The 27,774-nt window shown below is 38.9% G+C and overlaps 1 protein-coding gene across 4 annotated transcripts in view; it reads left to right on the top strand.

Moving 5' to 3' along the window:
• ASAP2 (ArfGAP with SH3 domain, ankyrin repeat and PH domain 2) overlaps window positions 1-27,774 on the top strand; it is an 88,860-nt gene that overhangs the window by 21,546 nt on the left and 39,540 nt on the right. For all 4 annotated transcript variants that reach the window (XM_048936931.1, XM_048936929.1, XM_048936928.1 and 1 more), the window contains exons 2-5: window positions 2,512-2,584; window positions 6,481-6,626; window positions 16,823-16,897; window positions 17,924-17,973. In XM_048936931.1, coding sequence (XP_048792888.1) covers window positions 2,512-2,584; window positions 6,481-6,626; window positions 16,823-16,897; window positions 17,924-17,973 — 344 coding nt within the window. The remainder of the gene's footprint in view (window positions 1-2,511; window positions 2,585-6,480; window positions 6,627-16,822; window positions 16,898-17,923; window positions 17,974-27,774) is intronic.

Below are 27,774 nucleotides of genomic sequence, written 5' to 3'. Positions count from 1 at the left end.
GTCACCTTAGAAGTGTGGTACCACTTTCCAGACAAACTGAACTACTCACCTGGTTTATTGTGGTGAAGGAAGATATGAAGGAAGGTTAAGACTAGTGTAATGCTAAGGGTGAGAAAAGAGAAAAAGAGGGGACAGTAACTGCTTGCTGCACTCAAGTAGCCATTTATGTAATTCTTGTTCAGAAATGGTCTTGGAGATTTTCTTCAGCAGAAGCACGCAGGTTTGTTGGTCATTCTGCTTATTTTTGCTTGCCTTCTCATCTGAGCTGTGTTGAATCCAGCTGAAAAAAGTTTTTCTTCCTATGTCACTTCAAACACGGATCGCTTGTCTGCTGCAGTTCACTGCTTGTCCCCACAAACACTTGTACAGGAGCAGCTGGAAGGGCTAAAGGAGTCCCAAGGAAGCCTATGCTGGTTGTCTGGAAGATGTTGACCAAACTACAGCCTGAGATTTTGTCTGCTTTGTCACCCTCAGTCTTCTCTAGAGGTTTTCTTTCTGAAGTGCATGTTTTGTATATTTATGTGAACTGACTGCCTGACCTTGCCTAGATATTCAGATTGCCAGCACCATTATGTTATGGCATTAGCTTTATGTTCTGGTGTGTAATCCTACAGAGGCTGGGAGGTTTTGGCAAACCAAAATGATGACTTCAGTTGAAGAAGAGCTAGAATTTTCCCTTACTGAGAGTCTGTGCTTTCAGACTGAGGCAGTCATGGCCAGTGTACCTTTAGGTCTGTCTGCAGCCCTCACCACGATAGTACGAGTGGTTTGTAATTCAACCAATGCATTTATCCTTCCTGCACTCTCCTCTTATTGAAAAAAAATACCATATTCTCCTATTTCTTTCTTTTCCACAATTAAAGTGCAAGCATTAAATAATTTATCAGCTGCACACACAAATCTGAGGCTCAGATGGGAACTGAATCTGTAACTTCAAAGTGTCTGGCCATCATCCTTCCCTTGGGCCATTAATTGTGATGCTTGTATTTGGGGATGTTGCTTTCTTTTCCTCTCCAAGAGAGTAATTGCTCTTTGATGAAGTCATTGATGAAATTATCTTTCCTCTGTAATCAACTGATCTGATGGGTGCTCTGCTGAGGTTATTTTAGCAATCACTTAGTATGCAATGAAGGAGTTTCCTTCTGTGTTTCCATGCAGGCAGGTGACTGTTCTGACCTTTGAGACTGCACTGTATACTGGTTGGTTTTATGGCAGCAGTCCAAATTGCTGAAGTGAACAGTCCTGTGTGACTTTTATGGGCTTTCTTAGGGATTTTTTTCAGACCATCACACATGGCAATGTCTCTGTACTTCTACTAATACATTTCAGATGCCGACAGTAAAGGCACAGGAGGTAAAGGTTCCAATGGACGTAGCAGTACTGTCCCACTGTGTGCAGTAGGAAGGCAACATCAGAATGTGTGCATTTCCATGGAATGCTGCAAAGATGTTGCCTGCTATTTGCGGTCTAAATTGATTCAGTTTTAAGAATACTCCCTTAATTATGATGGATAATCCTTCTGTTTGCATTCTGTATGTTAAGATGGGTTCCTGGGGACTGACTGGTATGCATCATTTGTCTTATACAAATGTTAAACAGTGAAGCAACACTAGGTTGTTTCTGTTGCTGTTGCAGCTTACTGGAGCCTTTTGAATGAAAACTGGTATGAATTTTGTGCTTTCTGTTTGCTGTTGTAGCGTGTGGCATGTTAAATAGCTCTTGGCATAATGTAATTTCTTGGTTTTGGTATTGTTCTTCAGTGAGGCCCAAGCTTTGGAATTCACATTTAAATTTTTTTGCAGTTTTGCAAAATTTGTTTGTTTTTTAATCTGCCCGTATTTCACTTTAGTAAGCAAAATGTTTGGTTATCTCAACTTCTTCATTTCAAACGAGTTGATTATAAATGCTTGAGGATTCTGGACAGGATTTAAACTTGAATTTTATGTCGTGTCGGTAAAAGCTTTGCACAGTGTCAAAAAAACAAGTGGTATTTTTGAGAGAGATTCAATTTATTTTGCTCAGCACAGCAGTCACAAAGTTCATATAACTGGGAAGGCAATTAATTAACTGAATTATTCAGGAAAGCTGAAATTAAGTTCCATTTTTAATATTCTGCCTGGGGAAGTAATACTGCTTGTTTCTTCAGCATCATATGTCAAAACATACGGCAGGCTGATACTATTTTAAGTAAGCTTCTTCAATAATTTAACATAAGAAGATATTGTATAAATGCATTCATTTTGGAATATTAAACTATTAATAAACCCAGAAGGTGCTGGCTATAAATGAATCCGGTCACCGTGGAAAGAGGGAAGATGTATCCTTGTGAACAAAGGGACAGAATGGGCTGTGCAGATGGGGTGGGAGCAACTGGCATGTAATTTAATAATTACAGGAATAAAATTAACTAACACAATTCTGTTGTTTGTACAGAAAGTTTCTAGGGCGCAGATTTACTGGAGGTCAGGCCAGTATTTCACATTTAGTTTTTTTTTTTCTTTTCTATTTTAGGCTCTGGATGTTGACCGAACTGTTCTCTACAAAATGAAGAAATCTGTCAAAGCTATAAATGTATCTGGTCTGGGTAAGTAGCTCATAAGTTCTGGTGAGCTGTATTGCTGAAACTGAAGGGTTGGTGAATTGTTGAAGCTGGTCTTCATAATGAAATAGAAAGTTACATGGGCAACTAAGAAAAGAAATATGTGCATTTTAAATAGCAGTCTCGAATGAGCTGCATAATAATGAGATCAGTAGCAATCAAATTTTGTGAGGTAGCTGAACCTGCCATGCCATACTGATAAGAAATGGGGTCCTTCCCCCTCTTCGGGGCTGCCTGCTCTTTCTGCCACCCCTGCTGCTTGACAGATCTCTAGATGGGATTTTCAGCACATGGAAATTTACATAAGCCATTTCAGGTGCTCATCTAACCCCAGTTGTGTTGATTTCACTGCAAGACGTGATCCTCGAGGACATGGGGGGGAGGCAGGGTGTGTTTGGAAATTACCCTTTTTGTCAGTGATAGTAATCTACACCAACTTAACTGCTTTTATAAACAGCCTCCTGGTGGCTCCCAGTTTTGTGCATTAAGAATTTCGTGACAAGAGAAAGCTGATGAGCTTCAATTTGTTATTGTCATGACGTGCAGAGTCAGATATTTCTGACAAAGTGATAAAAATATGAAGAACTATTGCTGTGTGCATTTTCATCCTGCTCAAATCCCATGGAGTTCTATGTGTTTACTTTTGAAAAAATGAATTACACTTTTGTTTTTGTGGATCAGCAACAAGAAGAAACAGCATTTTGTTCATTTCACAGAATGACAGAATCACAGAATTGTAGGGGTTGGAAGGGACCTCCAGAGATCATTGAGTCCAACCCCCTGCCAAAGCAGGTTCCCTAAACCAGGTCACACAAGGAGGCATCCAGGCAGGTCTTGAACATCTCCAGAGAAGGAGACTCCACCACCTCCCTGGGCAGCCTGTTCCAGTGATTTCTGTTCTTATCTTGCAGTTCATAGCAATTAGAGCTAAGAAAACCTATATTATATGCAAAAAAAGATAGGCATGGCCATTTTGGAGAGCCACCAATATCTGACAGAACTTACGAGGACTACTATGGTGGTGTAATTAGTATCAGCTAATTGAAAGGAAATTCCTTCTTGCTGAAGCTTATGAAGCTGTTATCTTCGGATCGTTGAGTGTCCAGTTTAAGATTGATCTGGAGCTGTGTCATCTGTTATGTATTTGTTTGTCATGCTGTGTTCTGTTTTTTGTTTCTTGGTAATTTTTGGTTGCTAGGCTATTCTTCCTCATCATTGTATTTGTTATAGCATTGCAGCAAATCACTGCATTTTTTGCATAAAAATCAGTGCTTTGCCTGGTTTTTAAATTCATACTGTTTGATCTTGACAATAAACATTTGAAGGCACATCTGTTCCACCAGCACAAATACTGCTTTGCCTTTCTGGCAATGGAGATTTCTGTTGACAAAAGAAAAAACTGTAGCTCTGTATTCAAAAGAGCATGGCTACTGGTGCTTTTTTTTTTTTTTTTTTAATATAGTTTCCCTGATTATAAAACCTACCTGTTTTGTTTTCCTTACATGCGTGAATGGTAGAAACCATTAGGATCCCAATTTGTTTGTCATTTAGTTTCTTAGTAAAAAAAGAGCCTCAAACAAACATGGCTTGGGTGCTTTTTGTTTTGTTTTGGACAGAATCACACAAAGGCCTGGGTTGGAAGGAACCTCACAGCCCACCCACCCAACCCCTGCCATGGGCTGGCTGCCCCCCACCAGCTCTGGCTGCCCAGGGCCCCCCCAACCTGGCCTGGAGCAGCTGCAGGGATGGGGCACCCACAGCTCTCTGGGCAGCTGTGCCAGGGCCTCACCCCCCTCCAAGTAAAGAACTTCCTCCTAACATCTAATTTAAATCTCTCCTCTTTTGGATTAAAGCCATTCCCCCTTGGTCCCATCATTACAAGAACATGTAAAGAGTTTGTGGAAAACCTTTTAAAGCCAATCAGAAAGAAACCTGAGGGCAAGGGAGAGTATTTTGGGTCAGGAGCTGTGGAAAAAAACACCACTTCCTGCTCTTTAGATGTACTTCTGGAGTACCAGCTCAGCTCCCATATGGTGTTGCTACTGTAATGACCAGCAGCATTATGAAGATTGCTTACAACTGTTGCAGAGCTGCTGGTCTGTTGACTTCTTAAAATCTGATACGTAGATCCAGAAGCAGCGGCCCAAGTTTTGTATGGAATAGAAACCTCCTGTATAAATCTGGTAAAAAGTCAGCATGGTTCTGCTGACTGCTGATTTCACAACTAACTACGGCAGTTAGCAGCAGCAGCCTTTTCACCTTGTTTTCATGCAGTGGTGGTGTTCTGTTTTTGCTATTTGAATTGTCCTGACCTCCACCCTTACTTGGGTTCAGACATGCAAAGCTAGATGCAGGAAGCAGTAAGGATGAAGAAAGTGATATGGAAATAATTAACCACACTGGGTAGCTGTGTGAATAGTGCAGTTGCAATGAGCCAAACCCTGTTTTTTGCTGTCTGTGCCAGTTTGTTCAAAGCTTCTTCAAGTGTCAGTATGTCTCAGTTCATTCAAAGCTTCTCCAGGTGTATTCATATCATACAACTGTGTTAGCTGTACAGCCTTAATTTATCCTGTAGTTCAAATAGCAAAATGTTTTGGGGAAAGGACATTGCAACATGAATCCTTTGGATATTAAATTGCTAACATACGCAAATGGGCTTGAAATTAAACCAGATCATTGCTAGTTTGAACTAACATTAATCTTCAGGGTTTCTGCTGGTTTCATGTAATGGCCAAGAAGGATTCTTTGTTCTTATTCATGCATAATTTGTTTTCTAGGGTGTGGGGTTTTTATTCTTACTTCTTTTGAACCATTAGAAATATGCTGCAACTAGAATAAGAAATAGGCAGTATTAACTTCATCAGGTGCCAACTTGATGTGCTTTGCCTTGTGTGCTCAAGCTTAACTCAGTCACTAAGCTCAGAAAGAGGTTTTTTTATTCCTCAGACCAGATTTATGTGCACTTTTTTATGTCTGTCTACACTGGACAGTAACTGGTAAACTATAATTGAATTGCTAGTTAGATGAAGATAAGATGGAGGCCCCTCACATTTCCCTTACATTTGTATCAGAGGAGCCTGCTTTGGCGTAGATTTCGTCTTGCTCCCTGGGTGGAATAACTCCTCAACACACAGAGTTCATGCTTTGAAGAGCATTAAGGAAGTGCAGCCTACACCTATATTCAGAGCATGTCATCTCCATTATGCACCAGGACACTTCTGAGAAAGTTTTGTTTTCTTAGGAATGAACCTGATGGTCATGAACCAAAACTACTCTGAGAACGCAGTCATCCCATGTTAAATGCAGACTACTAGGATTTGCTTCAGATTCCCACTGCTGGTCTGGATCGGAGAGCTAACACGGATACGGGTTGTATCCTTCCTCATCTGCAGTGTTGGTAGTCCATCTCCTAAGATGACCTGAAAATCTTGGATATATTGCCCTGTACAATAGGGATTCAGCACCACCAGTGTTTCTGCTCCCCTCTGATTCTTTGGTCAGCACACAGCAGTTAGATTTAGAGAGCATTAACAAAAGACTATAGAGGTTTATTATAGGAGTTAGGAGTTACGTGATCCCTTGTATGTTACAGAAATATTGCATGTCTTTGTAAACAGGATTTTTGTCAGATTATTGTCTTGTTGCAGTGACACTTGCACACATTTGTACGTTTGGATAGAAGCACATAAAGCAAAATTAGTGAGATACTTAATACTTCCACCATAACTATTAAAATGCAATTTTTTATTATTGTATTGAGTAAACAATTGTAGTGAGAAACGTTCTGAAAAGTTGTTTTTCTCTGCCATTTTTTTAACCTTGGGTGTAATTGTTATAACCTGTTGTCTGCTGACTATTTTCATGTTTTGCTCTTTTTGAAGCTCACGTGGAAAATGAAGAACAGTACACACAAGCACTGGAGAAATTTGGAGGCAACTGTGTTTGCAGGGATGACCCAGATTTGGGAACAGCATTTTTAAAATTTTCTGTGTTTACAAAGGAATTAACTGCACTCTTCAAAAATTTGGTAAGAATTTCTTGCATAAAAACATGTCATCTTTTTAACGGCACTGTAATTTCTCGGTTTCTGAATTACAGCAGCTCTTCAAGTTAATGATAGGTTGTGCTTTAGCAATGACTGTTCTTAAGAGAAATAAATAAATAAACAAAACAGAAAACTTGGTTTAAGGAGATGTATAGCACCTTATCCTTTCACCTTCCAAAACTCAAAAAAGCCCAAACCCAACCACATAACTCTGCGAGCAATTCTCGTGTCTATATGCTTCCCACAACAAAATAATATTGTTTTTAAATTGTGAAACCAGTAAAACTCAGCTTGGCTTACTTGGTTTTGATGTTGCTTTTACTTTATATTGTCACACCTTCCATTTGTATTTCTAAAGAGAAATTTTGGTGTTTCTGGAAGAGAGAGTCTCTTGCTTCTCAAGGAGGACAGTCAGGAAGAAGAAATGAAACATGTCATAAGACAATAGTATCCACTGGGGACAAGTTCTGCAATTGAAGCCAATAGGACTTAAAAACACTCTTCAGTGAGCCAGATGGGATGGAGCCAAATGGAAGAATGGGAATTTTAATTATGAATGGAGAATTTTCAGCCTCAGTTTCACATTAATCAGAAAGCACAAACAGAGCAGATTTTGATTCTCCACTCTAGTAGCCAGGGCTATGTCTGGACGAGTCCCATAATTAATTGGTGCCACAGAGCTCTTAAGCCAGTGGTGAGGAAAGGGAGATGACCCAGATTGATACAAACATTTAAAAATCTGCATCTGCTGAAATCAATGGACGTAGACAGATCAGATGCTTTTATGACTCTAGACCAAATGTCTAGTTTGCAGCCAGCTGGTCATAATCAGTTCTTTGGGGAGTGTTTCCAGCTGATGTGATTTAGGGCAGTCTCATTCACTCCCTGATGCTGTCCTCTCTTTTTACTCAGTTGTGATATCAAAGAGAGAGAATCTGGCCCCAAGTGTATTTATCTGCAGTGAAATGTATTTCATATTGGTCACATTGATTTGAATATCTCTGGCTGTACAAATAGCATCTGAGATTATGTGTCAGAAGAGAATCCTTATCAAGTGTGAATCAGTCATTTATCCTGAGTAGTTTTCCATGGAGGTAAACTGCTCATATAGGAGGGGAAATAGAATGGGTCTGTTGATGAATACCTTCTGTTGACTAAAAAACTCCTCTGTCGTACATTAGCTGCAATATGGTGACTTCATTAAACAAATGGATCTGTAAAATGCCATGTTTATGTGGTTTAAAAAAACAATCTACTAAGAGCTGCACACTATTCTCCAGAAAAAGAGCTGATCGTGTATTTTAAGAAGCCAAGCAATAATGTAGTTTTATCAAAGCATTTGTTGTTTCAATAATTACTGTCTTTATGAAATATTTCTGATGTGAACAACTTTCCTTCCACATACTTCAATGAAAAACAAAACCACAATGTATAACCTATAGGAGATGGGATACATCTTACTAAATTTATCTTAAGACAGAGCTTTTTGTCTTCTCCAGAGGATAGCTTTTTGTCCTGTGTTCTGTTTTCCCACTATCATCTATGTATTTTTGCTTCCGTTTATATATATATATAACACCTGAGATCATACCTAAGTCTTCACTTTCTCTCTATCTGTGGCTCTTATTTTCTCTATTTTTGAAATGTATACAATTTAGCCTGGTCTGGTGTTTGGCGACCCTGCCTGTGGCAGGGGGTTTGAAACTAGATGATCACTGTGGGCCTTTTCAACCCAGGCCGTTCTATGATTCTGAGTGCATGTGGACATGGCAGTTTATTGTTGGTTGGTTGGTTTTGTGGTTTTTTTAGTATTACTGTAGGATAGGCATCTTCTTTCTTAAAAAGAGATGTCTGGTGAACAGTAGGTCTCTCTAATGATCTGCTCTTTCGTAATGCACTTCATATTGTTGATTTTAGATTTTAATTTTTTTATTTTCTCCCAACTGGGGAAAAGTGAAAAAATAGAGGAACAGAATGGACCTTGAATATGGTGTCTTTTAAATGCTTTTTTTTTTCTTTCAGGAAGACAATTCCTTCTGATAATAAATATGTATTTAAAAAAAAAGATATAGAAATAGAAATAACTTATCATTATTGCTTGAAAATACCACATTTATTTGTAAGAATTACAAAATTATGAAACAACTATAAAACAATTTCAGTGATTTTGGTGACTTTGCTTGTTGCAACTACTAGAATGATTTCTTTGTGACTGAGGTTACTTCAAAAACCTGTTTAGAAGTTTGCTGATGTAGGTCTGATTTTCCAAGAGATTAAAAGGATATTGACTAGCACAAAGAGACCTACATACTGGGTGAAAATAACATTAGATATTTTTGTTTGTTTTAATAATCATAGCCATGGAACAACCCCCATGCTTTCTCACACTGTTGTGAGATAACGAGCTCTGAATACCTTAAGCACATCGGCATTGAAAAACATCCTCCTTCTAGAGTGTTCCCTGATAGCATCCAACATCCTTTGGTTGAAAGTAGTTTTGTTGGAAATGTGGCTAGTGATGCACAACCTGCTGCTGTTAAGAAAAAACACTGGAAGATGTTATTTAGGTAGACCTGCCCCTGAAGTTTCATAGGGCTCTGAATTTCCCCAGAAGATTTTTAGCTGAAGCAAGTGGGGAATGTGCAGGGAAGTGAGAGGACATGTTCAGACTGGAACAGATGCCAAAGCTATTAACACTGGCAAAGCTTTAAGGCTACTGTCAAGTTTTGCTTTGTCGTGTACTTTGATTTTGTTTCTCAAAGCTGATGTGTTCTGTCAGCTCTTGGTCTGGGTGGCATTTAGAGCTGTGGCTGTAAAGTGCTTCTGCAAAGAGATTTCCTTTTCAACTTGTCTTCAGTAAGGTAAAGGAAAGACATAATAAAGTTGCTCTACTTTTAACAAGGTTTTAAAGTTACTCTTTCCTCTAGTATTTTTAAGGGTTTCTCAAAAGACTGCTGTTTCACAGACCTATCAAGACATTAATGTTTTAAACTGCTTCACTGATATCTGAAATAGTTTTTGTTACAATTAAATTAATCAGCTGTAAACTATTGAAGTTCATGTCTTGGAATTGCTTGAGTTTTTATGTGTTTTGCTTTGTTTTTTTTTTTTGTTTTTTTTTTTTAAGAAGAAGAAGAAGTAGAGTTCCTCAAATTTCAAATGATTTCTGAAAATTCTTGAGAGAAAAAAAAAAAGCTCATTGCATGTCAAGTCCTTTTAGCTACTCACTTCTGCCTAATGCACTGATCAATTTACGATATATTTGCAGTATTTTTTACCATAGCTTCAATACTAAATTATACATCTTTCTTGAACTTCCTTTGAATTAGAATTGTGTTTGAGATCAGTCAATTAAGAAGTCTTTTTTAATAGTGAAATACAGGGAAAAAAATGGAAGCTTTTTTGCTGTGTAGAGCTAGCACAGTACCTTTTGTGGCACATACAGTATTGCTTCTTGGACTTTTTTCTGATGGTAACTGAGAGGACTGGAATCTGCCAGCTTCACTGCGTATAAGGTAGCTGGAAGGAAGAGATTCAGTGTGAGAAAGAACAAGAAGAGTTAGAGACCTCACACATGTGCAGGGCCATGATTTTATTGGCACCATGGAGATGTGGGATGGCTCCCATGACCAGAGTGCTGGAATAGAAGAATACAGGCACCTTAGGAATGATAGACAAAGGAGATAAAGAGGGCATGTTACCGTGTATGTGAGTGACCAGCTGGAGTGCATGGAGCTCTGCCTGGGAACGGATGAGCTGCTGACCAAGAGCTTGTGGGTCAGGGTTAAAGGATGAGCTGGGACAGGTGACATTACAGTGGGGCTTCTGCTGCAGGCCATCCAACCAGGAAGATGGAGCAGAGGAGGGCTTCTGCAGGGACAGGAGCAGCCTCGTGTTCTCAAGCCCTGGTCCTTGTGGGGAACTTCACCCTCCCCGGTATATGTTGTAGAGACAACACAATAGGACATAAGCAATCCAGGAGGTTCCTGGAATGTATTAATGGTAGCTTCCTTCTCCAAGTGATAAAGGGGCCAACAAGTAGAGATTCTCTATTTGACTTTGTTCCCATCATCAAGTAGGAACTGATGGGGAACATGGAACTTGAGGGCATCCTTGGCTGCAGTGACAATGAAATGGTGGAGTTTGAGATCCTTATGGCAGAGAGGAGGGTGCACAGCAAGCTCACTTCAGGAGAGCAGGCTTTGGCCTTTTGAGGGATCTAGTTGGTTAGAGTCCTGTGTGTCTAAGTGTCCTGGCAGATGAAGTTCCTAAGCTGCTATCCAAAGGCTAGTCTCTCTTATCTCTATACCTGATAAAATCACAGCAGTCTTCCCAGAAACTATGATATTGCACATGGAAAAGAAGGAGGTGACAGCCTCCTTAATGAAGATGGCTTCACTAAGGGTGAATAATGCCTGACAAATCTGATGGTCTTTTGTGATGGGCTTTCAACATTGATGGATAAAGGAGTTGCAATTATGTGATGTCATCTACTTGGATTTGTGCAGAATATTTGACACCATCTCACATGGCATCGTTGTCTCTAAATTGGAGAGACATGAATTTAATGAAGGGGCTAGTTGGTGGATTGGATGATTGCACTCAAAGAGTCGTGGTCAACGACTCAACGTGAACATGAAGATGAGTGATATTCCTCAGGGATCCCTGCTGGGACCAGTGCAGTGTAACATCTTTACTGGTGACATGGATGGTGGGATTGAGTGCACTCATCAGTGAGTTTGCTGATGACACTGAGCTGTGTTGTGTTGTCAGTGAACTGGAGGGAAGGGATTGTTATCCAGAGGGACCTTGAGGGACATGAGAGATCATAATATTCTAGATCATGAGAAATAAATAAAGAAAAATACATAAAAGTGAGGACTGTTTCCATTTTCATCCATTTTAAAAGTTATCTTTAGGAGCTACTGAACACAGAATTACCCAGAAGGTCTACATGGATTCAAATGATCAGAAAGTACTGTAAACTTGTGTCTAAAACAGGAAAGAGATGTTAAGGCTTGCTTTTGCAGTAAGTATAAAAGTACAGAAATTGGAATAGACCTCTTGGTTGTAGGTGCTAGGAAAAGCAAGATGTAATAACTCCTCTTAATATGGCATAGGTTCAGCTCTGTCTGGAATGTTATCTTTATTTCTTTGTCAAAAAGGTATTGATCCAAGTGGAAAAAAATTCTGAGGACAGTAAGAAAAAAATTGATTGGGGCTTAAATAGGTTGTTTTCTGAAGGAAGCTTAGAAGAATGGGTTTGGCTCAGCAATAACTGTGTGCTTGCAGAAGGGGAACTTAATAAAATGCGTGTAAATGGGCTCTGACCGTGAAAAATATTAGATGAGGTGGCCCAAAGGAAGCAGTGGAAGCTTCCCACGTAGATGTTTTAACCTAGGTTAGAGAATGTACAGTTGGGAATTCTCTGCTGGCAAGAAGGATGGGCTGAAATAACTCCTTGCTTTTAGAGTTTTTAGAGTCTCTCCTTGCTTTTAGAGTTATACACTTTATGCTTTTAAGAATATACTAAAAAAAATGTATTTTCTGTTATGCTATACCTGTAGTTCCTAATCAAGAAAGTTCCAGTGTGTAATTTGTCTACTGGTGGTGGTATTGTGGTCATTGCCAGTAGTACGCGGCATGACGTTACCTGCTGTAGGGAACCTGCTATGCAGGACGGTTGGAATAGATGATCTCAAGAGGTTCTTTCTTACAATTCTGTGGTCAACATTTGTTATGTTACGTGAGGATGTTTACATAGCCATCAGAATGAGCATCTCCATGTGGGCATTTAGTGTTGAGCAGTCACTGCTTCACTGGAGTCCCATTTCTTGTGGTGTGACACCAGTGATTGCTGTGCCACCAACTCAGCCTGTCCCAGTTCTGGGATGCATGATCATGTTGCAGGCAGGGCTGGGAGCAAAGGCACCATTGTGTCCTGGTGTGTGAGAGCCAGGCGTGGTGAAAAGTCCAAAGTTTTTGTTAACGTGATTTTCCAAAAACCTATGGTTTGATGCCAGAAGCATCTCTTCTGCCTTTCTGGGTTTTCAGTCACTCCATGCTCATGTTGATTGATCCTGTCCTACTCAAATCACTGGAAAAACTATTGAAAATTATTCAGTGCAATAGTAGTTGCCTTAAAAAAAGGAAAATAATTACGAGTCAGCAAGCAAAATTGTCACTTGTAAACACTTGAGTTCACTGGTGGTTGAGAAAGCCCGGAGCTTCTTAATACAGGGAATGCATCTAGAATTTGGTGACAGCTGTGAGTCATGTCGTAGGTTCTTCAAGTGTCTGAGTTTTAGTTTAATCAAAAGCACTCTGTGCTAAGAAAGCTCCTTGAGAAGTAGTGAAAAAGTTTTTAGTTTCTTTTTTTGTTTCCTTTTTTGTTTGTTTTGTTTTGGATTTAAAGCAGTTCTAAAAAAAAAATAAAAAGTCTAATTAAAGTAAATAGGAGCTGGCAAATGAAGAACTTCAGTGTTTAGCCATAGACTCTTAAGCTCCTTGAAAATCTTTCTGCTTAACAAATGTTGGCTTGCCTGTTGTCTCTGCCATCACTTCTGGCAGCCATGAGTTCGTTTATTTTTACATTCTCCCTCCTGCCATTTATTCTTCTCCTCCTCTGAGCTTTCTCCAACTTAGGAAGTTTTAATTTATTATCCTGTCTGTCATCTTATCTTGTTGGAAGCTGTCAGAAGAAAACTGCAAGTGTGCCAAAGCAGCAGTGTTGGAAGTAGAAACCAGGTCAACTATTTCTTTGCTTTGCTTTTCTTCTAATACATTTTTTTTCCCCTAAACATGTGGAACTTGCTTGTGTTCCTCTGACAGAGGATGACTTTAATTTCTTTGAAGCTTTCATGCACTTTTGTTCATGTCTCTATTTAAAAAATATTTTAAAACATAAATAGCTGTATACATTTTAGCTCTATGGACACACATAGTAGGAGCTGCAGCATATTAGTGCTTCTCTGCGTGTGAAAAATGAGTGTTTTTTTGATAGTTCAGCTTAAACTTCTCAAGAAAGAGGGAAAAAATGTAAGATCTTTCTTGTGTATCCTGCTTTGCTGATTTATAAACATGAACAAGTACGATTCATCTAACTAGGCTAATAATGACAAATTCATGCATTATGTATGCTTACTTTTGCTGCAAGTAAATCAGGAACATAGGGGATACAATGGACTGATAATAACTTGCAGGTAGTAGCACACGGAATTGATTTGAACAGGCAAACATTCTCCCTACACTAAAAATATATATCCTAATTCTTCTGGACTATTGTATTTAGGAGTGTGAGTTCATGTCCCATTGACTGAATCACTTGGGGATATCCAGGACTGTTTTGAAAGCTGATGGTTGGTTGTATGAATATGTCTCCAAATAGCTGAGGTTCTATTTTTATGACTTAAGGAAGAAAACACTTGTCTTGAATCTGCTGTTGAGAAACACCTCACTCCTGCTTTCCTCTTGATTATGTGGATTTGAAGAATGTTTCAATGAAGGCTGTGAAGGCATTGATCTTTAGGCTAGACTTTTTACTACAGTGCAGTGATAAGGTAGAATAACACAGTAGAACACCTTGCATAGGATGAGGTCTTACATGAAGCCTCTTCTATTTCTCCTCTTGGATAGCCATTCTGGCCATCAGTCTTTTTGTAGAAGTTTTTATTTTTTACCTAAGTTTTGTGTGATTTAAGTGATTTAATATAAGGTTCACTTATATTTTATAAAGTTCTATTTTATTAACTGTGGACACTGTTATGTTGGTATGTAGGTGTTGTAGTGCTGCAGAGAACTTAGAAGGTTGTTTCTACTGTCAACTAAGCATGTGTAGATGCTGCCCATTCAGTTTTTGTAAGAATTATTTTAAAAACAAACACAAAGAGTTGGAATTTAACATGTTGATTCTAAAGGGCTGTGGTTGCATCCTGCAGCTTTTTTGGGAGAAGGAAAAGTAGAGTGGAGGAGGGGAAATGTGATTTATTGTAGATACTCAATGGACCAGATTTTATTTCTTCAACATTCCTAATCATTTCAAGCTTTAAAATTCATGTACGTTCTTTTTCTCGTTGGTTGCTGGCTGAAATTTCAAGCAAATGCAATGAAGTAGCATCTTCAAAAAGGAAAGGCAGGAATTTGGCTGTTTGTTCTTTTGTTTTTAATAGCAGTTGTTGAGGATCACTGAGCATGAGGACCACTGGGGATGAAACCCCTCAGTTTGCTTTAGTGAGGCCACCAAGGGTGACAGATATCTTTCCTATTTTTCCATTCTGGGTTGGCTGAAACTTCACAGTTGGACATATATACAATTAAAAATTCCAGATAAGGAATAATGTCATTCCTTATCTGCCCAGGTTATGCTAAATGAGACTTTGATACTCCTGACGTTTCTTCAGGAACAGAAGCGTTATTTGTTACACGATGCAAAATGTGTTCTCTACTAAAAACTGTTCTGAAAATCTGCTTTCATATGTACATTTCTGTGCTTCTTGAAAAAAGCACATTAAAAAAAAAGGTAACAATTCCAACAAAAAAAGAAACCCGCCCAAAGGCAGCTTTCCCTTCACTGCTGCGAAAATTAATCAGATTTTCTTTCTGTCATGTGACTCTAAAGCACTCTGTTTATTACCTTCAGCTCAATCTGTTTGGGTTGTTACGGTTTAAACTCTGTGCCTAGCTGTCCTGACTCATACTGGAACGTTGTCTCCAATCATAAAGGGTTGGAAATGAAGTGTTTCTTCTCCTGGTGTATATTGCTTTCTTTCTTATTCCTACTGTAAGTCTTCAGGTTTTTTTCCCTGTCAAAATACTACAGTACAGATCATCCATTCAGAACCATTATTTTCTATTTTATTAATTTATTTATCTAAATAAATATTTATGTAAGTTTGTTTTCAATTTTCATTTGAAGTGAAGATTTTTTTTTTCATCTCGGATTGTTTGTTCACTTTTGAATTACATGCCTACTCAAGACCTCATAAAATCTTTATTTAAAAGTTTTTGTTGATAGGCAAATAGCAAACACAGTACTTTCTAAGAATATACACTAAATGTTTAACTAGTGGCTTTTTAAAGGCCCGAGTTCTTTGTCTTTGTAGTTTGTCAGAGTAAGACTCTGTGTATTGTGAGTAACAGACACGTTTTATGGGCCTGAAGAGACTTCAAAATTAAGATTAGTTTAAATGATGCTCAGGAATTAAGAAACATAAATGCAGAAAAATTGTCGTTGTTTTGATATAACTTAAACAGTAAAATAAGGCAGTGTTAGAAATAGTGGTTTCATATTGCAGTTGTTGGGTGTGATATTTACATGAGCAGGAATTCTGCTGGTTTCTTGCTGGTTTGGATTGTAATGTCTCTAGAGTAAGTTTAATTAACTCATGTTGCTCATGTTACATCATTGGTTACCAGTTGTATTAATAAGTATCTTCATAAAGCAGTGCTAGGAAAATAATATATATGATATGCTCTGTTGGCCAAGAAGGCCAATGGCATCCTGACATATCAGAAATAGTGTTGCCAGCAGGAGCAGGGAGGTGATTGTAACCCTGTACTCAGCTCTGCTGAGGTCACACCTTGAGCACTGTGCAGTTCTGGGCCCCTCACAACAAGAAAGACATTGAGGTGCTGGAGTGTGTCCAGAGAAGGGCAGCAAAGCTATGAGGGGTCTGGAGCACAAGTCTTGCGGGGAGCGGCTGAGGGAGCTGGGATTGTTCAGTCTGGAGAAGAGGAGGCCCAGGGAAGACCTTATTTGCTCTCTACAGCTGCCTGAAAGGAGGTTGTGGTGAGGTGGGGGTTGGCCTCTTCTCCTGGTAACTGTGATAGGGTGAGAGGTGATGGCTGCAAGTTGCACCAGGGGAGATTTTGGTTGCGTATTAGGAAAGCTTCTCCAGAAGAGTGGTTAGACACTGGAATGTGCTGCTGGGGCGGTGGTGGAGTCACCATCCCAGGAGGTGCTCAGGAAACGTGCAGATGCAGTCCTAAAGAACGTGGTTTAGTGGACAATGTTGGTTGTAGGGGGACAGTTGGGTTTGATGATCTTAGAGATTCTTCTCACCCTTCGTGATTCTATGAAGATTATTTAGTGAAACTTTTTGTAATTTGTGAATTGAGGCATCGTACATTCTATATTAAAATGCATTAAATATATTTTCATGTAATTTTTTGTTTCACAGATTCAGAATATGAACAACATAATCACTTTTCCGTTGGACAGTTTGCTGAAGGGAGATCTGAAAGGAGTAAAAGGGGTATGTTTATATTCTTATTTATATATGAAATTATTGTTGGTACAGTAGATACATTTAGCTAATGTAATATTTTTATCTTATTTGATATAAAACTTACTAGCTTAATAAACAAGATGGTTATTTTTTATTATGGACTGAGTCATCCGTTCTGTTTGCGGTTGCACATACAGCATGCTTGTTGACTACCTATACCAAATATTTGGAAGCTTTAAAAACAGTTCTGAGATACAGAAAATAAGCAGAGAAGGAGGTGTAAGAATTAATTTACAGATATTTGCTTAGCTGAAAGGGGCTAGCACCTTAAAAATGAGGAATTGTTATTAATATATATGTTCAGCACTCTAACTGTACCTTTTTAAGAAAAGCGCTGAATGAATGTACTGTTTTTCTGAAGAAAGGCTAAATCTGCTTTGCACTGAGTATATTTCCTATTTAAAATAATAGTAACTTAGGACTCTGATAATATGTTTATAATAAATTTCAAAGACCATAGCCAGCAAATGAATTTGGCTTCATTTACTGCTGAGCAAACAGGAAGCAACTGGCAGCTATTGTTCTAGGACACTGAAGGAAGAAGAAGATGTACACAGACTAAAAATGGTCTTTGTATGTTACTGAAAGATGAAATGATTATTTATACACTTATGATTATTTACACATGACCTTTCTGTTGCTTGCTTAGTGTGTTTTGCTCCTCTTTTTCTTCTGTTATTCAGTGTCAGAAAAAGTGCACTTAATACAGTGTTGCTCCATGTTCCTGCCTTGAGAAAACAATCAAATGATACTTTCATATTGTAACTGTTGAAAAATCCAACTCCAATGGAGTTCTAGAGATGCTTTTCGTAATGTGAATGTATTACTCTTATGTACAAGATTGCTTTTACACGGTTCTTGTGTAAGCTTTGCAAGAACAAGCAGAATTCTTTGTTCCAGTAGGCACTGCAAGTGGCATAGATTCATAGTTAGATCTGTATTTTTTTCATGTTAATAAGTAACTGCGTTATTATTTCTTTTTGGTCTTGACAGGACCTGAAAAAGCCCTTTGATAAAGCTTGGAAGGACTACGAAACTAAAGTGTATGTATATTTTAATCTTCTATATAAAAGTATAATTGAAATCTAAGAAAGTTATTATTTAGTAATACGGTTCCAGGCAGTCCTAGCTGGGAAGATTTTTATCTGAGTAGAAATGTAAATGTAGGCAGAATCATTTGAAATTCTGTAATTCTGTAGTGTACAGCTTGCTTCATGTGTAAATATTTTCCTTTTTTTTTTTTTAATGCCATGATAGTATCTCTCATAGACTTGTTAGCTTTATGAAGTTCTAAGTAATCAGAGTAATTTCCCTCTTCGGTTGGGAATGTTTTATTTCAATTGAAATATATAATTTTTAAATTTTTCAGTAGTTTCCAGTAAGACTACAAAAAGTATAGCAACATAATTATACACTTGATGCAATTTTAAGGATGTGTTGTTATTTTTTTCTTCTCTTCACGGACTAATTCACTGTAATTAGCAAGTTTCTTTAGTTAGAAGACCACAGAAAAAATGTCTGTGTGTATTCATAGAGCCACAGAACCACAGAATTGTAGGGGCTGGAAGGAACCTCTAGTGATCATGGAGTCCAGCCCCCCTGCAGAGCAGGCTGCACAGGTAGGCGTCCAGGCGGCTCTTGAATATCTCTGGAGAAGGAGACTCCACAACCTCCTTGGGCAGCCTGTTCCAGTGCTCTGTCACCTCACTGTGAAGAAAAATTCAGTTGTCTTTAAAAAAAGCTCCAAAATGCTGTGATTCCTGATCAGTCCAATAGCACAAACCTTCACAATATTTAATTACTGCAGCTTATTTAAGTATATGAATGTTTTCTGCATTTCATGCCAAGGTTGGATGCTCTTGTACTGTGTACTAAAAGTGAATGGATACCTATATTGCTCTTGTCATTGATATTGTGTGTCTAGTGCAATTTATTCTAAGCCACTTGCTTGAAGATGTATGATAAGGTGTTGAAATAGCCATAGTATCAGTTTTAATAACATAATTTTATATCTGGCTAAATGAATCAAACAAGTCAACAAATCTTAATTCCTTGGATCAAGCAGAATTAATTTTATTACCTGTCATGACCCGATCAGATCAGGGTCATTGAGATTTTGAAAATCCCTTGGTCTAAATTAAGGTGAAATGACACCAAACAATCAGTTAAATGTTTATTTGTATCCCACTATAATACTTAACATAAGATTCTGGGTGTGTATATATATATATATATACCTCATTGGTGATAAGCTGATGATATGCTTTGTGTTACATTCTAATCTAGCATGAAAAGAGAGATTGGATAGATGGGTAGGGAAAATCCGTATCACCACTCTTGGTTCCAGTATAGTCTCTGGTCTGGTAATATTAGGGTGGCAGGTGCACACCTGACTGTTGAGTCAAAGTTCTTTTTAGTTATTGCACGAAGGAGATACTTCACAGATGTGCCTGTTGTTTGCATGTGGGGTGGGAGTGGGTGGGATTCAGCGTTTGAGCATGTGTGGATGGGGGAGGGGTAGCATCAACCCTTTCTACTCCAATTGAGTCAGGGTTTGTGGAGACACCATCCCTTATCACATCAGTCAGGTAGGCGTCTTTTGCGGCTGGGAAACTTGCCCTGACTTCCACAGGATGTAGGGCCATCCATCCATCCTGTATTCCGCACCCTCCTAGAATCATAGAGTGGTTTGGTTTGGAAGGACATTTAAGATGGTGTAGCTCCTCCTGCCGTAGGCAGCACGCCTCCCTCTAGGCCATGTTGCTCACAGCCCCACCCAGCCTGGCCTTCAGAGCCTCCAGGGAGGGGTCATCCACAACCTCATTGGACAGCCTGTTCCAGTGTCTCACCACCCTCACAGTAAAGAATTTCTTCCTGATATCTAATCTAAATCTCCCCTCTTCCAGTTCAAAGCCATTTCCCCTCATCCTGTTTCTATGTGCCCTTATATAAAGTCCATTCCTATCTTTCCTGTAGGCCTCCTTCTGGTACTGGAAGGCTTGCTATGAGATCCCGCCAGAGATGTCTCTTCTCCAGGCTGAAGAGCCCTGGCTCTCTCAGCCTGTTCCCTTACAGAGGTGCTTCAGCCCTCTAATCATCTTTGTGTCCCTCCTCTGGACTCCCCTCTAACAGCTTTATTTCCTTTTTATGTTGGGGCTCCAGAGCTGGATGCAGAAGGTCTCCTGCAAGTGCTTCTGTTTCCCTGCTCCAATTGCAAACTTAAGCACACAATTTCTGCTAATTCTTTGCTGTTAAGCAATGCCCCAGCAGTTGGGACATTGAAACAGTTGCCCTATGTCAGGAATAAGTATGCTTCCTGGTTTGACCAAGACAGTTGTGTCAGCACAGCTGGTAGTCCCTGAAGCAGAATTTAATGGTGAGTTTTATTCCTTATTCCAATATTACTTGGGTTGTGACAGTTGGTTGAGTTTTCCTAGCTATCCAGCTAGCGTCTTGACCTTCTGAGGTCATCAGCTTCACATGTACCGTGTGATTTCTTTGGTGATACAGCTCCAGAATATCACAGTATTTAAACACAAGTATCTTTCAGCAGATCCCTGGCTGCCTAGATTGACTGAGAATCTAGCACCACTTTTTAGTTTATTTTCCAGTTGCACAATGTTGAAATGGTTCTCAGGTGCCTACCGAGTTGACCCATCTGAATTCACGTACAAGCAGGCTTCAAAAGTGGTTTCTGTAGGCTATTTAAGTCACAAAAGCAACAAGCTTAGCAAGTTAGCTGAATCTCGTTATTTCTTTTGAGAATAATAATGGAAATGATCTAATTACTGCTTTCCAGGCTTGATTTTTGAGGAGGACCTTAGTTGTGTTGTATTTTTGAAACTGCCTTGCTATAGCAGGATATTCATAATAAGACATTCTGAAACACTAAGATAAACCCCCAGTCTGAATCCTTGGAACTTGTAACTGTGCCAAGACTATGATGGTTCCAGTGCTCAGTGTTTTTTTTAATACCAGCAAACAATCCTGTTTGGTGCCATGCCAATTTTCAGCTATTGAAGTAATTAAGATTTCTAACCATTGCCCTTGGCAGTAGTTTGCCTCTGAGGATGGGCCATAAAGAACAGCCCTGTAATTTAGTCTGATATTATCTACCTGTGCCTGATCACTGGATCTGAAAGCTTGTTTAATTATGTAGAACTCATTCATAGTGACATCCCACAAAGCTTGTGTGCAGAATTTAAAATAAATACAGTTGCAGGCTGCTGAGGCATATTATCAAGAACGCGGTTCCTGGTGGAATAGAATATTCACCAGGATGAGCATGTTAGAATGATGTAAGGGTTTGTGCTTTGATCCTCAGTTTGGTCCTAGTAGCAAGTGGTTTGTTTCAGAGTCACACTACAAATATTTTCCTTTTTTTAAAAACAAAAAACAAACAAGGAACTTTAGTAGCTGAGAAATAAAAATGCCCATGGGAAATGCATTTGAATCTCATTTGAGTTTAAGGGCAATAGATACAGGAGAAGTTGTGTGCATTGTTACATTTAGCGCGCAAAGATGTGATGTTGGCCTTGTATTTATTTTCTGTCTGTGGGATTGAATCCAACGTATGAGATCACAAGATTTAATTATTCTTTTTCCCTTTGAGTGTGACTGTCTTTTAAAAACTCTGCTTTCTAACTTTGCTTTTAATTAAGACACTTCATTTTTTATTCTGAACATGTTCCTTTTTTCAGTGTAAGGAGGTAGTTCTTGGAGATACTTCTTTCCAGGTTACCTTCATAGTTTTTGCAAAATTCCTTAAGGAATAAAACACATCTCCTTAACAGTGCTTATTTTTAAACCACTTATGCTGTAGTTTATTTAACATATTAAGAAACAGTTGAAGGTAGCATATGTTCATTAGGAAGTTCTTTCAGATCCATTACCATTTTCTGTGATATTTCCAGGTGGTTGGCTGGTATGGTTGCCATGTTTTTAACTGCTAGCTTTTTAAGCAGTTACATAAAAGCTCCACATCAGTATTCTGGAGTTTAAAGCTGTTTGTCTAGCCTGTTGGACTCCTTCACTTTGATCAAGACCAAAGGATCATCTGCTTGAGGCTTGGGATAGAGAGCCTGGGAATACCATGTACAGGCAAATTCTTCAAAGCTCTTTATTGTGACTTTTTTTATGGTGGTTGTTTTATGACAGCTTTTTGTGGCTTAAGTTTGTTCATCAGAAACACTATTTTTTCACTGCAATCTGCATCACTTCTACCAAGTGAGTTACCAGCTAAATTCGGAATAGAACTTTCCTCACCTCCCTCCAGGAGGCCTGTGGGATTTATCAGACCATCTTGTGTGGAAGACGGGTTTCCAGATAAGCTGAAATGCTCCCAGCTGTCACTGTTTAGCTTGGCCTTACCAAATACTGGAATTTTAGTGGTGTGATTTTCAAGCTGGGGTGAGAACACTGGTTTAAGCCTGAATTTGTTGAGACCACATTTGTCATCTACTAAATTTTGGACATATGAAAACAGTGAGGTTTTTTTGAGTTGCTGGGGTTGCAACCGTGTGTGCCTCAGAGGCTTCTGGAGAAAAGAACTGTTTTGATTCTGTGGCCGTCTCAAATGGATCTGAACTTCTTTGTGTGTTTTGGTCATCTGTAGCATTGGGTACATGTAGAGTTGTCTCTGCTAACCTCAATCTGCAGTACTGACAGAGGTTTCCTCAGTGTTCTTCAGTGTGTTACCTTAGATGATGCCTTGTTTGGACTATGGCTAAAGCCTAGGATCATGCTGAGTTAGCTGTCTTTTCTAGTGATATTTCTGTTGCATCTTTTTTTTTTTTCTTTTTTTTCCCCTTTCTTTTTTTTCTCCCCTTGAATTCACAAATCATCCAGGTTTCTAAGCAGCGTTGTCTGCCTAATCCTGTTTATCCTATGCTTAAAATCCTGTCACTGGCCTGAGTTTCTGAGTCACAAGTACAAACCTGCTAAGCAAATCACCAAATAGCAAAGCTGTGTTTTTCTAGTGTGTTCAGAAGTGGCAACGCCTTTATCCTGATTTCTGTCTGGATAAGGAGGTTCTTAAACAATTCTTCAACTCAGTAAATAGAATTCTTCTGATTCTTCTTTATAAAAACAGACTGTTTGCCTCCACATCTCGTCCTTAACTTGCACATCTTTGATGATATTGAGTGTTGATACACCCAAATGTGATCTATTTGAAAAGAAATTCATTAAAGATTTGTTTTTTTCTTTTTCTCCATAATCATTTCTGATCATCTCCAGACTCTGCAGTTGTGTTTGAAAATTGTTTATATATCTGGTCTTGTTTGGGAAGGTAATGTTGATCTGTTCTTAAACTCCTAGATCACCATCAGTGTTGATTATTGTTGATTGATTCTTCCTTTGTAGATACCCAAGTTCTCAGAGCATTTTCCTCAAGATCACCTCAGCTGACGTAATTGGTTTTGTATTTTGGAACTGTTCTTGAATAAGGGAGTAAGAGGAGCAAGCTTTATGCTAGCCAACCATAAGACAAAATTAGGAATATCCTTAGCTGACACCGAGGAATAATTCATCTTTCCTCACCATCCACCGTTAGCATGCTTCATTTGTAACACTGAAGATCTTAAAATGTTTTTAAAGCTTTAAGCTAGCTGAAAGATCTCAGTTAATCTCTGTTCAGCCTCCGAGAACTTGCTTGCTTGCTTGCTGCTCCGGGACTGCAGTGGGATGAGTGCGTCTGCTCCTCTGACTGGAATTGGTGCAGTCTGGGCTCTGCTTGTTACAAGGCAGTTGCTTTCCCCCATGTACTTAAACACTAATGGCAGACACACTGAGGGAGCATATGGGCAGAGAGTACATGTCATAAAACTGCTCATACTTCCAGCAGACAGACTGTATTCAGTAAGGCAGTGAGCCAGAAACAAACCCACATTGTTTAGTTTGATCAGTCCTCTTGTGGTAGATTTTGAGGCAGATATTGTATCACTTCTGTACAGGAGTCAGAACGATAAACTTCCTGAAGCACATTATTTACTCCCCTTTTTAGCTGTGTTGTACTGTCAGTATCCCAGAATCCCAGACACAAACCTGTCTGTCCTGAAAAGAAAAAATGTTAATTTTTTCTTTTAATAAAAATTACTTTGTTTTTAAGCCTGTGAATATTCTCTTTAGAAGTCCTGTGCTAGTAAGCATTGTGCTAATGCTATTATAAAAAAAGGCTCATTGAAAACTAGCAGGCTTTTCTGGGAAGACTGAATCCCTTTCCTCCTTTGCCATTTTCCTTTGAAAAGCTGGACATGAAGTCTGTTATGCACACTTGAGTGAATAAAACAAGTTATTTGAATGTGCTTAGGGGATTAATAAGATCAAGGCAGTAGTCTGAGGTGTGTTACATCACTGTGCAGAAATGCAGGCACTCACATGTAGATATCATTAATGAATGGTTTTTGAGCCAAGTCAATAGGAGAATGAACAAGTTCTTACTATAGTCTTGTGTAAAGATGTCAACATAGCTATGTAATTAAATGATATTTCTATCATTTAAAACCCATTTTACTCATTTTTAAACAGTATTTAAGAATAATATCTGAAAATTTTGCAGGCTTTTCTTAAATTACTTCTTTAGATTTCTAACATGACTCAGTAGACCACTGATGTTCATCAATTGTCAATACTCCTTTCATATTTTCTTTTAAAGCATATACATGAAGCACCTTCCAGGTGCTATTGCCACTTTTCTGCACCTACGTACTTAGCCTGGCTTACTGCTGTACAGGTACAGGGGAAGAGAGGAAGAAAGACATAGATCCTGCCAGCTTGCTGCTGCTGCTGCCGCCTCTGCTCAGGCCACTCCAGTTTTTTACCCTTGTTCCCTGGCTGAAAGTAAATACCTGCCTTAGGTATGTTAAAGAGCAATAGGTCCTGTCCTTCAATAATAATAATGAAGCCCACTTTGTTTATATCATAATGTGGAGTAGAATTGAAATGGAAATTTCTACTGAAAAACAGTTGTTTCTCTAATTGGAGCTTTACAAATAGTCATGCAATGATATTTGAACAGATGAGGCCACTTATTTTGCATCTGACCTACTTTCTTGTTAAAGTCCTTTATCCTCTATTTCAGCTGTACTTGTCTATTACACCTCTGAGCTCATTGTCTGTTAGTCATGTGCAGGTGTCTTGCAAATGGTCTGAAGGATGCTGAGATTTAAATCTTAGCAAAGTCTACATATGCCGTACGTACTGCATGAGCTTCAAGAACAGCAGTTTCACAAAATGCTTGCCTTTTATTGATCCTAGAAGATTTTCCTAGAGCTTTCTGTATTTAATTATTTTGTTTCCTTGATCTGCCTGGAAAACTGGAACGTGCCTTATATTTGGAAATCCCACATTGATACGTCGTAAAGCTGTTTTTTCCAGAAGGATTTATTTAACATTGCAGTGCAGGAGCATTTGATGCTGCCAGACCCTGTCTTGACCTTTGAGATATGATAGGAAACACAACTAAGCCTTGCACCCAGAAGATTTGCATGCAACACTGCATTGCTGGTTCCTTTGTTTGCCTAGAAACCAAGTGTCTGGTAGCACTGGTCAGAAAGGAGGCAGTGTTTTGTTGTAAGAGAACAACAGGTTAAATTCTGAATTACAAAGCTGGAAAGGTCATTGGAGATGGAAAGGATAAATAATAAGGAAATGCAAACATAAATAAATGTACCTCTGGTACTTGTTTTTGTTGTTTTAAAGCATCATGAAAGCTGTTGAAACCACTGTGCCTCTTCCCCCAAAGCTCTGCCTTTTAGCAGGTGCCTGAGTTTGTTTCCAGATCCAGCTTTCCATTTCCATAGCGGAAACTTATAGCTGCTACAGAAATGCAAATGAAGCTCTAGCAAGTGGCCTCAAGGATGCCTTGTTTCTCCTATGTAGTTGGTAGATGTTGGTATGCTTTAGGTTTGATTGAACTACCATATGCTTGTAGGAATATGTTTATCTTTTAAAGAGTAGGCAGACTCTTCCAGCCAAGTCTAACCTATTGTTTAAAAGGAATTCAGTTTCTGAACACAGTGTATACCATAATATTGTGCTTATTGGTTGACTCTTTAGCAGTTAGTTATCTTTTGATTTAATTGGCATTTATCAACACTTCATGACATGTTAATACACTCCTAATATTAGGAGTGATTATGTCACCCTTTGCTCAAGTGTTTTTCTATATAAACAACTGGTAATTGATGGTTATTGAATTTGGATCGCATTTCATCGAATTCATTGAATTGTTAATTGAGTGTGGAAACTAAGAGAACTAAAACTATCCTGAACCATTTCCCTGAGGTTTGACTTTTTTACAACTATCATGTCATGTATGACTTTGAACCTGGTGTGCTGGAAAGGAGCTCCATATTTACCATTCTCTGTGACTCCTATTGTAGTGGTGTTGTCCGGATAATTCTTTTGTTTGCTTTCCATTTTCTGTGGTTACAAAAGGCATATTTGACAGTAGGTTGGTAAGAGTATAGACTTTTTTGATGAAAACAGAACACTCTGAAATCATGTTTTTCCTCTGGAATCACGTTTTTTCTTAAGCAAATAAAAACTTTCAGGATATTTATTTCAAAGGAGAGGAGCTTTCCTCAGAACATCTCTTGCCTGTAGAACTTGATGCGCTGAGGAGTGCAGTGTTGGCTGGATGTGCTGACTGCTGTAATACTACAGGGGATTGGCTCCACTGTGCCTGCCAGTAGTGAGGGCAAAATGGGGCTTTTTGGATTGCCATTCAGTATGTTGCCCTCTGGGAATGTTTTGGGATGAGAGTAATGGGATTAATTCTACTTTTCCGTTGCTGCTTGAGGCATAAGAGGAGATAATTTCTCATTCTTGAGAGAGGCTGAATATATTGTGTAAGAATATAGTGGGCAATGTTAACATCAGGTTAAGAGAGCACTTGAGATGCATCATCTCTTCAGAGAGAGAACTGAGAGACACTTGACTGCCCAAGAGGAGGTGTGACTGTTTGTGTTGTTTGTACCTCTCGTCTGCTTCCTGGATTCCTTTCTAATGCTTCCTCCTGTCCAAAAGCAGCATAGCATTTCCTCAGGAAGCTCTTTTCAGAATTTTCTGCCTCTAAGCTGTGCATATGACAGACTGAAAGTCTTTCTCCATAAAGCAAGTGCTCATCTATTTTCTTTTATTAGTATCATTTTCCATATTAGGCTGGTCTATCTGGGTAATGTAATCATTCACTGATGTTAGCAATGCTGCGAAGAATAATGAGGACACAAATGCACGTAGGGGAGTTCTCCCACACAGCGAGCATCAGCTCTTCGTTTACATTCTCCAGGAGAACCTTTTTTTGTTCAGAGCTCTTGGAAAATGTCCGTGGAAACTTTTAGGGAATAAGGACAGCTGGTCTGGCAGACTTTGAAGTCTGCAACACAGCCGGCTGGCCGGCATTCCCAGTGCCAGCTGGCTCAGTAGGAAGTAGAGATGGCAAATGTGATTTTGGCTTAGGAAACCCTGTATATATAGAAGATGACTTGATGACAGGCAAGACTCAATAAATCTGGTGACATAATTGAGCTCCATTAACCAGTGTTTGGTCTGCTGGGATTAAGCATGAATTTTAATTGAAACTGTAGGATTATTTAGTTGCTGATTTTTTTTCTCCGGTACAAAAAGTTAATATCTTTCTCTAAATTATTATCTTCCTTTAGAGTATGTCAGGAAATTATTTTAACAGATGATTGAATTAGGTTTTGGCTACTGCTTGTCACTGCTGATCTTTTGTCATTGTCAAATTTCAAATGAATGGCATCTGGAAATAAGTCTATGCAAAGCTGCAAGACTGGCTCTGCATCTGTCAGTAGACTTTGTGAATAATCAGATTTCCTGAG

The sequence above is a fragment of the Lagopus muta genome, chromosome 2 (genome assembly GCF_023343835.1).
Source record: "Lagopus muta isolate bLagMut1 chromosome 2, bLagMut1 primary, whole genome shotgun sequence".
Classification (NCBI taxonomy): Eukaryota; Metazoa; Chordata; class Aves; order Galliformes; family Phasianidae; genus Lagopus; species Lagopus muta.
This window is presented reverse-complemented; position numbering and strand designations above follow the sequence as displayed.